This window comes from Trachemys scripta, unplaced genomic scaffold (assembly GCF_013100865.1).
Source record: "Trachemys scripta elegans isolate TJP31775 unplaced genomic scaffold, CAS_Tse_1.0 scaffold_28, whole genome shotgun sequence".
Classification (NCBI taxonomy): Eukaryota; Metazoa; Chordata; order Testudines; family Emydidae; genus Trachemys; species Trachemys scripta.
In genome coordinates, this window is record NW_023260513.1 from 1,619,790 (window position 1) to 1,633,684 (window position 13,895).

Genomic DNA, 13,895 nt, shown 5'->3' on the forward strand with positions numbered 1-13,895 from the left:
TTCAGGCTCATGCCTGTGGTGGGAGCTTTGCTTCTCCATGAAAGTGAGTGCGAAACCACATAGGAAGTAAAGACACACGACAGGCCCGACAGGCAGGATGAGAGCCAGACACACCTCGTGGTGACCCCATAGCTAAGCTTCTAATGAACTACATCCTGTGATCAACTCCATCTTGTCAGGCTGCTCCATCTGTTTCAGAGAGGCTGCTTTCCCCTGGAAGTTTCCCACGCACGTTCTCTAGCCAGAGGAGATCCCTTGTCTGCACATGCAAAGTTTGAGCTCGACGGCTGTGACTTGCCCACGGTCGCACAGGGAGTCTGAGGCAGATCTGGGAACTGAGCCCACATCTGCTGAGTCCCAGCCCAGTGCCTTAACCCCAAGGCCAGTCTCTCTCTCTCTCTCTCTGTCTCTCCGGGTTGAGTTTAGCTTTGTAAATCCATCAGTGTCTCCACCCATTGGGTAACTGACTCTACAAGGTTCAAGGCAGGAGCGGATCAGCTGCTCGTCCTCACGTGACGGTGCTGCACGGTCCTGCCCTGCCCACCTCTCCGTCCCTAGCTCCGCCCCCTTTCCAGTGCTTGGGCTGCACTCCCAGTATCGCAGGGATTGGCAGACCGAGGGTCCCTCTACCCCCTCTCTTGTCTCTGACACTGGCCAGCACCAGAGGAAGGAACAAGACACTCTGCAGTTCTAGGATAACCTGTCCCCAGGGAAAGGTCCCTCCTAACCCCACTCCACCACCTCCTCCCTCCTTGATCCTTCATCTTCTCCCCCTTGGGCCTACAGCCCCCAATGTCTGGATTGGCCTCTCTCTCCCAGGGCTTGAAGGAGCCTCTCAATCCACCTTCAAACCCCACTTCGCTGGGCCAGCTCCCATCACCTCCCTTTGCTCTGCTGCTACCAGCTCCTCCCCCTGGGCCCAACCTCAGTCTTGGGTTTAATGACCTGCCCTGTCATGCTACACAACACTGGTTTGGTATCTTCCTGTCGTTACTCTTCGCCCATTCCCTGCAGCCCTGCATGTACCAAGAGTGGGTGAGGCTGGTCTTTGGGACACAGGCAGAGCCCAGGGAGAGGGAGGTGAAAGCAGCGAATGGCAGCACCTAGCACGGACAGGAAGCGCTGATCTGAGCTAGCCCGCAGCACCAGAGGATGCTGATGGTGTGAACAACCCGCCTGGGTACTACGCAATTTCTTGATCAAAGGCAATTTCCTGTGAGAGCCCCTGGGTCCGGCTCATGCTCATGTGTTTGCTGAAGTGGCTACAAAAATTTCCAGCGAGCTCTCTGGCTGTCTGCAATTCTTCCTACTGTCGAACTGCCTGCACTAATTCCCAAAACCTCTCTACTGACCTGTCGGATTGTAGCAGCACGAGTTGGTCAAACAACATTCTAGCAAATGAACGCAGGTCACTGATATGCAAACACTGAGGGAAAATCCTCACCCCACAACACAACCTTAACTCTGCCCTCTTTGAGCCCTGCCCCAGCCTGCCATTAACACACGTACCAGCACTCTGCCCTCACACGTGCTACAGGACACGTGGAGCACAAAGCCCGTGAGCGCAGTAGGACAGAGAACTTTGGGGACATGGTGGATGATCAGCTGAACACGAGCGCCCAGTGCGACACTGTGGCCAAAAGGGCTAATGTGATCCTGGGGTGTAGAAACAGGGGAATCTCGAGTAGGAGCTGGGAGGTTATTTTACCTCTGGATTTGGCCCTGCTGTGACGGCTGCTGGAATCCTGTGTCCAGTTCTGGCGCCCGCAATCCAGGATGATTCAAGGATTGGAAAACGCAGACGGGCGCATGTGACAAGCACCAGCAGGAACTGATCCAGGCAGCTTCAGAGCCAGAAGTGTGAACCTCTCTACAGTGTGAACCAGAGCGTCAGGGGCTGTACGTGGGGCTGTGACAGACCCATATCCTCGGCAGATCCAGCACAGCTGAGGCTATGGAACAGTGACTTATACAGGTCCATACATCCCCTCCCACTGCTGCCCCTCAATGCGCTGGGGGGGTTTCAGCGTTTCCCAGAATGCACTGCTTCTGAGGGCTGAGCTGGGAAGAGCAGGATCAGTACCCAGAGGACATTGCAGGGGAAACGGTTTAGGAGGCCGCTAGTGCGGACGCAGGGCGAACGTGCATCAGTTTGAAACCCAGTTCAGCATGACTAGCCGCGGGGCCCTGACCCACTTGTATTCAAAGCCATTCTGTCCAACCAGTGCAGGTCTCCAGCACAGTCCAGGGGAGGGCGGAGGAGAGATGTAGCTAAGACCACACATGCGCTTGGTACCTGCATTTCCTGTGTGGTTTCCCTTGAAGAACGGTCAGTGCTCAGGGAAGCCCTGAGCTGCACAGACCAAGTCTGATGGCAAGTTAATGGGGGGCCTCCTTTCCCCCCTCTGAGCACCTGCTGGGAAATCAAACCAGGGACGCGCTTGGCTAATGGAGGACGAAGAGGGCTACACGGTATTAAACCTCCGGCCGAAGGAGAGACAATCAGGCCGCCCCCCGGGAGCTGGGCCCCAAGGTAAGTGACTGAGCATTCTCCCAGGGCATCTACTTTCACAACGCAGCAATTACAGGGTGCGGCTGGGGCTTCAAAGAGACCCAAGGGAGCTGAAATTTACTAGGAGAGTTGGGCGCCCAACTCCACTGGACGGCTCTGACAGTCCCAACCTGGGCCTTTGCATGCCGCATGTCAGAAGAGATGAGTGAAAGTGTCTCAGGGGGAGTGGATGACTCCCTGGGAGTAAGAGTGGCAGAATCTGGCCCTTAATATTGTATTTCCAATGTCACAGCTAAGGACTTGACCCAGCAAATACTTACTCCTTGGTGTTGGGTTCACTACGCTGCATAGCACCGTTCAGGGCCTAAACCTCAAACGATAACTAACATTTCTCACAAGCTGATGTTGACTCAGTGGAGCTCCAGCAGTGACTCCATAGAGACATTAAGCAGAAGGCAGTTTTCAGCACAAGCCTGATTCTGAGTGAACTTCACCTCACCTTGTAACTTTCGTAGAGGTTGGGAAATCTCTGTTTAGCCCGAATTGTAGGTATGCATGTTGTAGCTGTGTTGGTACCAGGATATGAGATAGACAAGGTGAGTAATGTCTTTTATTGGACCAACTTTGGTTGGTGGAAGAGACAAACTTTCCAGTCACACGGCGCTTTCCTTCAGGTCTGTGTAGCTCGAAAGCTTGTCTCTTCCACCAAATAAAGTTAAGCCAATAAGAACATAAGAACGGCCATACTGGGTCAGACCAAAGGTCCATCTAGCCCAGTATCCTGTCTTCCAACAGTGGCCAACACCAGGTGTCCCAGAAGGAATGGACAGAACAGGGAATCATCAAGTGATCTGATAAAGGATATTATCTCATCCCCTTTGTCTCCCTGAAATATGTGTGTCTTTCTGAGGCTAGGGGAGGATTTTCATTGAAAAGTTTGGGGTAAATTGACAAGCTGTATTTTCAATTCAAAGGCGGATGAAAAGGAGTTGTGTTTTCTCCACACAGAATTCCATAGAGTTTGTTCTGTAAAATCCATAATAGTTTTATTCTTTAGTGAGAAAACGGTTCTTGTGGCTAAGACATTCACCTGCTCCTGGGTTCAATTCCCAGCTGTACCACTGGCTCCCTGGGCAACTTGGGGCCAATCACTGTAGCTCTGTGCCTCAGTTTCCCCTGCTGCAGCATGGGGATGAAAACAAAGGCCCTTATTTTTAAAAAATATTTCCTGGGAATTTATCAGTGTTTATTCTAAAAAAATTTAAATGGGTTCAAATCGGTAAAAACTGAAAACAAAAGGTAGTGGGTGGCTCAGAGGGGGGCTTGGTCTATTGGGGGGCCAGGGAAAGGGGGATGCTCATGATGTAGCAGTCTGGTAGTCTCCACTATCGAGATCCTGCTCATCTTGTTCCCCCACAGCTCAGGGGAAGCGGGCAGGGCCAATGTGAAGGGCTGGGGTGAGGAGGGGAATAGAAGGCTGCACACTGAGTACTGGCCCTCCTGCCAGACAGAACCTCCTCCTGATCCGGGTCCTTCAGCACAGCCCCATCTGCTCCCTGGGCCGTGCTGAAGGGGTAAGGTCAGGAGGGGGCTCTGTGCGGAGACGGGAGAGGTTCTGTGCGGCTGTTCTTGGCTGCCAGGACCAGGCTCCCTGCCCATCTCGCTCTCCACGGCAGAGAGACCCGGCTGCTTCCCCTGTCAGACGGAACCTGCGCAGGAGAAGTAGATGGGACTGCGCTGAAGGGCCAGGGTCTGGCGGAGTGTTCAGCACTTAATGTGTGCAGTCTTCTCTCCCCGCCCACACACATCCTCCCGCGTCCTTCAATTTACGTTTCAGTTCTTCTACTTCTGCAAAAAATTCTTGGGGCCCAAAAAAGCCAAATTCAGGTGGAAAATCAGTTCAACCTGAATCCTGGCTTTTCAAAACTTGGGAAACTTTCAGAGAAAAATGAGTAAATACTGAAAATGAAGGGGATCCTTGCGTAAGGATCATAATCATTTCTTTGCCTAGTCTATTCAGATCACATGCTCTCCTATTGTGTTCGTGTTGGTGTGTAGCACAATGATGTTCAAATAGCCTACTGATGGGTGAACTATAAGAATCCGAATGGGCTCCTGATAGTGGCTGGCTCTTACTGTAACATTAGTAATTAACTAATAACTTGGGTGTCAATAAAAATTCAAACCAACACGTCCAACTTTTATGAATTATGGGCTCCAATTTTAAGATGTAGTTCAAAAGGAATAAATCTGGGGCAGGTCTCTGGCCTGGGTTATACAGGAGGTCAGATCGCAGTGGTGTCCCTCCTGGCCTTGAAATCTACTAATCCAGAAGTTACTCAAAGTCAGATGATTTGATGCTGGGAGCACTGTGACTTCTGCCAGGGCGATTATAGCCGTTGCTGGAAGGCCCAAGACTAAACAAGCTTCATTTAAAGTAGAGCTGGTTGAAAATGCTACACATTTGTTTTTACAAAATTCTTTGAAGTTTTTGTTTGCTGGTTTGAAGCTGAATTATGTTTCTAATTTTTAAAAATTGTCATCAAAATATTGAATTGAAATTTTTTAACTTTTTTTTTATTCCCCCTCTTGTTTTTTCTTTCCTTTTCCCATTTTGCCACTGAAAAGGGGACCCCACCCCTTTTCAATGGCAACATGTGAAGAAAAAAGGATGGAGGGAAGGAAGTGTGGGGGGGGGAGTGACGGGAAGGAAAAAATAAACATTTTCTCTTTCATCAAAAAAACATTTTCAAAGCAACACATTTTGCCAACATTTTCATTTAAAATTTGTAAAAAAAAAAAAAAAGATGATTTGAACAAAAATTCCTACCATCTCTAGTTCAAAGTGAAAAGTAAACCTCTGATACTGTTCCTATGGAAGACAGCCTTGAAAATTTGGAATTGCCAATTCTACATAAGCCAGAGTGGCTTTCCATACCAGTTGTTCACAGCATACACAAAAAGAACTTAGATAAAAACATAACTACTCTTGCTGGAAGGTTGCAATGTAATATGACTTTTTCATAGAATTCAGAATGAGAATGCACAAGAACCAAAAACAGAGAGAGACAAAGCAGGCTGCTCCCTAAGACACACCAGCACAGCTCACTCCACCTTACTCAAGCCTGGCTCTGTGCAGATTGACTGTAATGGCACATTTCCCTACAGCGCCCACTAGCCTGCAAGCAGGACCAGGAAAACCCCTGAGGATTTAAAGGGATAGCTTGTAATTTTAACACAGTTTTCCACATATCACAACTGGGATGGCTGAAGCACAGATTCGCTGTGTAGCCACATGGGCAAATACTCATCACCATCCCCTTTATGTAACACTGTCAGTGAGTCAGAGTGACTGTTAATTTGTTATCTGGCTGATAGTAGGTGGTATTATTGTTTGCAGTGGTGGATAGCCATGTTGGTCCCAGGATATTGAAGTGACAAGGTGGGTGAGGTGATACCTCTTATTGGACCAACTTTTCTTGGTGGAAGAGATAAGCTCTGAAGAAGAGCTCGGTGTTTCTGAAAAGCTTGTCTCTCACCAACAGAATTTGGTCCATTAAACGATGTTACCTCCCCTTCCTCTCGTAGGTATCGTTAGAGTTTGCATCTGCTTCCCTGTACATTATTCTGGTTATCCCCATACAGCTGAAACGGCTGCTCCTGATATTACCTGGACACTGCATGGACTCCACAGCAGAGTCTCATGTCTCACTGTTATCCCTTCCCCTGGATGTTGACTGTGCTTCAAATATTGACAGTTGCAGATTCCCGTCAGTGTCCCCACTGGATTCGAATTGCTCTAGGGGTCGGATGGGCTGGGAATATTGTCCTGCTGGCAGCTGTGATAGTGCTGGGGCTGCGGGGTGAGTAGTTCCAGGACGTGTATCCCTTTGCACAGGTATGTAACAGTGCGCCATGAATTCTCCTTCCTCCACAGTGCCATCAAGCTTCCACTTCTGCTTCCAGTGTGTCTGTGATTAAAACTCCAGGCACATCCTCGTCGTCAGGTGTATCCAGCTCTGATGTCCATGAGAGTCCTGGGACCTGCCTAGACCATATCGCTGTTAAACGTGTAGGGAAAAGGGGACTGCACCTTACAATGTGTGATGAAAAAGAGTCTCGTTTGTTCTGTCTCACTCCAGCTCTCTAACCCTACCCTAGATTCAACAGATACAGTACTTAGTGGGTTTAACACTAGGGTTTGTAACACCTGGCCAGGTTTTCCCAGGATCGTCCCTTTAAATCTGTCCAGGTGCTCAGTACACACTGCCAGCTGTCTAGTTATACGGGCTCAGGATCATCCCAGATGTCCCAGGTTTTTGTTCCTCACAGGTGACAACCCCATTAAACACTCAGTTTTCTCCAACCCCTCTTGTCATTGACGCTGGTGCTGTTTTGAAGTTTTCCAGTTACAAGTCCCTTGTGAAGAACGGACCAGAGCAGCAGTGAATACCCTGCATAGCGATGGGGCCAGTCACAGACCCACCAATGGAACTAAGTGCGACACTGGCCGGGAGGATTTCCTGTCTCGCTTGAAACAATTTCTGTGTGAACCTTCCTACAGCAGCTCACCAGGTAACCTCAGTTCATTCGGTACCAGTGCAGCTTCCTGCATTGCAGTGACATCTAGTGGTGAGTTTGGAATTTAGGGTGCACAGAACAGGTAACTTCAATATATGCAGTAAATATCCTATTGCTTATGAATCTTGCATCCCAAGGGTTAAGAGATCCCTAATCCCTTTCCTGTATCCCATTTTATACACACCAGTGTCCGGCAGGGGAAAGAGATTGCCCTATGGCGTAGCTATCTCTCTACCATAAAACATCTGGCAACAATATGCAGCCATCTCTGGGGAGAAACCTTCTGGCTTCTTAGCAGCACACAGCAACACTGTACACAACAGCTAAGGAGCAGAAATGTCCAACTGAAATTTCAGGGGGGAATTAAGGGACGGGAAAGATGTAGCTACCCAAACTGGTAAAGCAACGTCACTGTTCAAAAGAGGCAATGAGATGTAATAACCTCGTTTTGATTTCACCATCTGAAAGACTGGAAGAGGTGATGAGATCAAAACACAGAGGTGCTAATTTTCAGTGCCCCAAGCCGTACTGCTGCGTTTGGAATGGCAGCAGCTGAGAGCCCAGAAACAAGTTATTTTTCTAACAAGAGTTGAACTCCATGAACTAGATTTTCTTTATTTCCAAAGAACAGCCTTCCCGTAACTCATCCGAAAGATGTGAGATGAGAGGGTCTGTAGAGAGCCCTCAGTGAGAAATGTGGCTTTGCTGTGCCAGGAAAGAATTGTTTAAGAAATAAGTGTAAGTTACTGATTGGAAATATCATCATGAGCAGGCAAAAAATGTGATCTTCATTAATGTTTAGCATTTAGATCCCCTTCCACTGGAGCATCACAAAGTGCTTTACAGTCTCAGTAGATTCAGCTTCCCAACCCCTAGAGGTCATTATCCCATTTTCACTGCAGGGGAAACGGAGGCACACACCGATGAAGTGACTTGCCCAAGGTTAAGCAATGGATCAGTGTCAAAGCTGGGATTAGAACCAACCTTGCCCAGTTCCCAAGACCTCTGCTTGGACAGAGGTCCAAACTAGGCGAGTGCTGCCTTTTCTCCTGATTTTATGGGTGTAGCTATCCAGGGACATGCATGAATAAATGTATGTGTATCTCCACACAACCCTCAATTGTCAGGGTGTTTCCTGCACACCAGCAGATCATCACTCTCCAGCATGCTTCCCCACCACCTACCTTTAAGATGCACCAGAAGAAGGCCAACGGGAATGGCAACCTTTTTGCTGGACAGCTCTAGTTTCCGATTCTGCATGATCTTTGGGTGGACGGGGGAGATTGCATTCACCGACAGTCCATAACTTGGATTTACATGATACACAATCTAATGATTTCCACGTTCAGATAAAAGCACCAAATCCCCACACCGTTCCACCCATGAACTGCCATTATCCAGTACCAGGGGGCTGGCGGACACCTTTACCAATGCACCTCCACCCTGGGTTGCAGTGCGTCCTGCCATGTGAATACTGGGCCTGACCTTAAACAAAACTAGAGAGAAATGGCCTTGATGGAATTGGATTGGTCCTGCTTTGAGCAGGGGGTTGGACTAGATGACCTCTTGAGGTCCCTTCCAACCCTGATATTCTATTCTATGATTCATTGAATGTTGAAAATGAAGAGTCTATACAGACATCTCTGTCTTCATTCCCCACTGCAGAGGGCTCCAGGTGCAGACTCTGCCCCACGGAATGGCTCATGCATGAGGGAAAATGTTACTGGGCATCTAAAGAGAGTCGAATTTGGCACAAGAGCCATGATGATTGCTCAGCAAAGAGTTCTCGCCTCCTGGTGATCCAGGATCAAAAGGAGATGGTAAAGTAAAAGGAAATTTACATCAACTTCAGCCGGGGTAATGGGTCACTAGTTATAATATCATTGCCCCTATTTCTAACAGCGCTGCTGCTCCTCTGCCAAGCAGAAGCAGCATGCCAGGGCCTTGTTGGGTGATTTCCAGTGCAGGAGAAGTCAACAACATGGAGTCTGGGACTACTTGCTATATTCACACATAAACACCAGTCCTGGAACAGAGATGGTCAAACAGCATGCCGGGCAATCCTTTCTCCCAGGCATCTAAGCCCAACACCAATGGCCAGTTCCCAGTGAGCGCCTCTGCCTCCAGAATTGACCTGTCTTTCGAAGGAAGTAGCTTTGGTTCAGGTTCAAGGGGAAGAAGCGCTGACTGTTTCTCCTGATAGCCACTGAAGATCAAGAGCATGTGTCCAAAGGGAGTATGCAGGGAATTCTAGCAACTTATGGCATGTTCACCCATTCCCTTCTACTTTACAGGATTTCATATCCAGTGTTACACAGGACACAAATCCAGTTTGGCTGGGACTCACCATGACATCCCCAGAGTGGAAGTGGACCTGGCTGGACAACTCCCTTCTAGATCAAACACTGTGAGAGTTTGCAGGGGATTACTATTTTCTATTAGCTTAGGGGGAAATAGTTCAATTTTCTGATTTGACAGGGACAAAAAGTGATACGCTACCTCCTCCGTCACTAAGAGGAATTGAAGGTCATGACACAGGTCAGTAGGAAGGTAATTTTCTCTAAGGTATTACTATGTATTTTGCCCTATTTGAGTTGGTGCAAATCTGCCAGAGCTCCACTGGGGCCAGACCCCCAGTTGGTATGAATCAGTTGTACCTGTAGTTAAGTCCGCCAGATCCCCAGCTGGTGTGAATTGCCCATAGCTCCACTGACTGAGGGACTGGTGACCCACTGTGCTAGGCACTGTACACACACCTATAACAAACAGGGTCCCTCCCCCACAGAGCTCTCACCATATAGGTATATGACTTAGTTGCGGGTTTCACCTATTACTTGGCTAACTATGGGTCTAAGATCTTTCTTCTGCAGCTATCACGGGGGTACTTAGAGAGTGAGGCGGATAAGTCTTGCACTCACTGTAGGAAAGGGGAACAACACTTGCTACGATTGACTAACTTCACCTTGTTACCTGCCATCCAGCCAGTTACGAAACAGAAGCTGACCAGAGCTTTCTTTGGTTGCAAGTTAGACAGGCCAGATTCTCTGGGCATGTGTATCCAGTACCCTCACAAAATGTCACGTCTCTGTGTCTGTAAAAAGCGACAAAGATTCCTGTGGCACCTTATAGACTAACAGATGTATTGGAGCACAAGCTTTCATCAGACGCATCTCTGTGTCTGCAACTCAGCTGTTAGCTCACATAACGGGTGACCTAGATTCTCTGGATCTGATCTTGCCATTGGACTCAGAGTTATTCAGTCTGCTTGTGGACCAGCCCATACGCCCACGCTTCACGGCGGTGCTGATTGTGGTAACCAGTCTCTGCAAAGCTCCCTTATACATCCATGTATTTACTACGCTTTTGCCTGTAACACATTTCCAAGTGGGCAAGAACCACCCACGTCTTTCCTCACCCCGTGATGGCAAACAAACCCTAGACTCCTTTCAGCTGCATAATCCAAAACGCCTCTGCATCATTCGATGACCTGCTTCCACAAGGTACACAAATGTTCTCCTATTTCAGGATTTTAAGAGAACACACCCATTAATGTGACTAGATCATGCATTCAGAAAATGAAGGGGCCTGCATTTGAGTTTACCTTCTGCTCCCAGCACACAGCGTCTCTGTGTCAAAGTACTATCGGATCAAAGCTTGAAATGTTCAGGATTTCCACCCCCGCACCGCCTCCCTTGCTCAACCTCTGCTCAGGCACAGTGGAAAGGGCGGGGTAGCACTCAGGGAGGCAGTCGCTGACCCCAAAGTAACTTAAAGCTGAAGGGGGGGAAAGGGAGATGGAAAAAATCGAATGTGTCTTTAAACTTCAATTCCAGCTGGCTCAGCCACCAAATCTGACCTTGATGCTGGAATCTCTGGGTGCTGTTGTGTGGCCTTGATGATCACAATGGGTCTTTCTGGACACCAAAATGCAGAGTAGATGATCCTAACGGTCTGTTAATCTAAGATAGGACTACAAACACTAAAATACCTTAATTGTCTGGTTCTTGCATGGTGTCACTACAGGGCAGTGTTAAGGTTGTTTCATTTGCCAACTCTGTATTTCCATGCCTGAACAGGCCTTTTAAATATAACCTTAATTGTGGATTTCCTGGGTTTAGAACACTGATTTTGGGGATAATTGCAAATCCCTCTAATATATTTCACTCTAAATTACTGATGTGTGTACTCAACCTTCACTCCACCTTAACCTGGTCATTTATGTCTGGGAATTATTACACATTTGTTGCTATTATTACTCCTGGGGAATTCTGTGCCAAAAAATAAAAAAATTCTATACACAATGTTTTAAAATTCTGCACATTTTGTCAAAATAACACAATATAAGCGTGGCCATTTCAATTATTTTGGTAATTTATTTCAAAATACCTGTCAGCAAGTATGTCTGTAACAATACAGACAACAAAAGAGATTCAGGAAATGTTTTTTGACAAATTAATTCCTTACTAAGCATATTTATACAGAACTTTGAGTAATAACTAATTTAAACTACAATACATAAATGTATTTCCCGCACCCCTCAGAAGTAGTGCAAAGGCTTGGGGGAGTCAGGGGGTAACAGAGGCGCTGAGGGAGAGGGAAGGAGCCTGGCGTGAACCTGGAGGGTTGTGGGGTGGAGAAGTATGAATCAATTTTTTGGGAGGGGAGGGGAGGGGAGAGATTGTTAGAGAGTTGGGGAGCCTCCCCCATGAAGACCCTGGGTGACCCCTAGCCTCTCCCATTCAGTCAGGCACATCTGCCCCTGTCTGTGTCCCCATGTGGCCCTGCACCCCTACTCCCATTCAGCCCCAGCTCAATGTTGTCACCTCACTAGCTCCTGTGCCCTTGCCCCTGTCTGTTCCCCCACTAGCCCTTCTGAACCCCAGTCTGTGTGACTTCCCAGCAGCCCCAGGCTGTCCACCCCTCTCCCCTCCATACCCTGTGCCTCCTCACCTGGCCCCACATGAAAGGCACCACGAGGAAGGCAGCCTCTGCCCCTTCCTCTCCACAGCTGGGTACTCCAGCCCTGAGCTGCTGCCCTCTCTTCTGGTGCCACAGCAGCCCCTGCTGGATGAAAGGTGTGATTGCAGCACCTTCCTGTCAGAATATATTACTCTATGGGGGAAAAAGTCTGCGGGTGATATGAATTCTGTGCGTACGCAGTGGTGCAGAATTCCCCCTGCAGTAAATTATCCTCAGATGGTGAGTGTTTTTTGTTTGTTTGTTTGTTTAACTAACAGCTAGGATAAGAGAGGACAGATGAAGTTAGAAACTTAGCTTAGCCACCATCACTTTAGGCCTGACTCTGGGCTGAAGGTTCTTTCTGGTTGCAGAAATACAAGGTCTTTAAAAAGACATCTGCATCCTCTGTGCATTTGTATTAAGAGCGCTGATTGCTGTAGCTTTAACACATGACTTACACCCACAACCAGGTCAGCCGGAGTAACTGTTTTGGTAATGTAGACAAGTGTTTTCTGCTGAGACATGCCTGCTCATCACATATCCCCTAGGACACCATAGGAAAAATAGAGGGGAAGGAAGAAAGAGACAGGTATCACAATGTGTGTTCTTGAAGTGAAAGAGCTGTTATAGATTTGTTTAATACATTCAAATGCACAAATTATGAATTTCTCCTTTGGTCTGCAGGTTCCCAGTAGTTGGCCCTGGTGAAAGAAACAGCTGTGGAGTGATAAAAGGGAAGCAGATTCATTCTGAAACCTGCAATGCTGTTGTTAAATGGATTTGTGAGAAGGAAGCTCTCTTGGTGTAATCAAAGGCATGAATGACCCCCTATATGTAGAAATGAAGCAGAAAGAAGGTTTAGTTGTAATCTGTCACTGGTTCAATAGTTTAAGGGATTGTTGTTTTTTTTTTCTTTTCAAAGCTGGAATAAAAAAGTTCAAAAGAAAAATGTTGCACTCAATGGAAGTTCGGAGCCTCGTAACTTTGAGGACTGGGGCCTTAATTGCTAGCTCCACTTCTATTTCTCCGGCCCAACAGGAGCTGGGGTTGACTCCCTGAAAAGTCTCTCACCACATACAGGTGGGTGTGCACAGTTGTGAAAAGTTTCATTTTGAAAGTTTGCCTAATGAAGATGGAGACTGCCAGAGCATTTAGCACTTCCTGTTGCATTTCTTTGAGTCTGGTGTTGGAAATAATTTCCCCAATAAGTTTAAGGTTACCCTGATTCACTTTCCATGCACACTCGCCTTTATTAGTCCCAAAGACCATTGGTGTGGGTTACCTCAGTACAAATCTAAGCATATACACCCATAGTCTAGGCCCTAGCACCTTTGCTGTTTAAGCACTGGCCAAAATATTTACAGTAGGTTCAGGCCCAGGAGGTATCTTCCCATCATGGCCTGACACCATAGGTGCTAGAACTAGGGGTGCTGCTCGCAGCCCCGGCTTGAATTGGTTTTCGTTGCTTGGTTCAATGGCTCCCATACAAATTGTTCCAGCTCCCCTCCCTGACTCCATAGGGGGTACGGAAGAGCTCTGCTGAAGTACCCCTAGAAAACCTTGTTTGTTTAATACACTATAACAAACAAGTGATGTCATTGCTGGTTATTGGACCTTAGCTGATGCACTTTAGGGCCGTACTCTGCTTTCTTCTAGGTTTTCTCCCTTATCTTACTTTGCTATATTTTTTCCTAAGGATTAGGCTACGCATTTCTAGCCAATTATTTACTGCACCCTGTGCGCCATTAACTAGTGGTTCTTTATTTCCCAAATCTTAAATAAGAGAACGCTGGTATTCTGAAGGGCCACTCCAAGTTTAACACAAGCAATCCTTTCATCTGGG

General features: G+C 47.6%; 1 protein-coding gene across 1 annotated transcript; it reads left to right on the plus strand.

Moving 5' to 3' along the window:
* Positions 1-2,116: 2,116 nt before the first annotated feature.
* Positions 2,117-12,991, plus strand: LOC117870458 (killer cell lectin-like receptor subfamily F member 1). The gene is made up of 6 exons (XM_034757621.1): positions 2,117-2,533; positions 6,271-6,375; positions 6,914-7,087; positions 8,759-8,913; positions 9,388-9,500; positions 12,737-12,991. Exons 1-6 carry the CDS (start codon positions 2,449-2,451, stop codon positions 12,858-12,860), a joined length of 756 nt encoding a protein of 251 aa, XP_034613512.1. The 5' UTR covers positions 2,117-2,448; the 3' UTR covers positions 12,861-12,991.
* Positions 12,992-13,895: the final 904 nt, after the last annotated feature.

Bases quoted from the DNA above. Each gene is read 5' to 3' on its own strand.
- LOC117870458 (XM_034757621.1), top strand. From the start codon at position 2,449: ATGGAGGACGAAGAGGGCTACACGGTATTAAACCTCCGGCCGAAGGAG. The intron at 2,534-6,270 runs GTAAGTGACTGA...AAATATTGACAG, and splicing joins CCCGGGAGCTGGGCCCCAAG to TTGCAGATTCCCGTCAGTGT. The intron at 8,914-9,387 runs GTAAAGTAAAAG...TCTACTTTACAG, and splicing joins TCCAGGATCAAAAGGAGATG to GATTTCATATCCAGTGTTAC.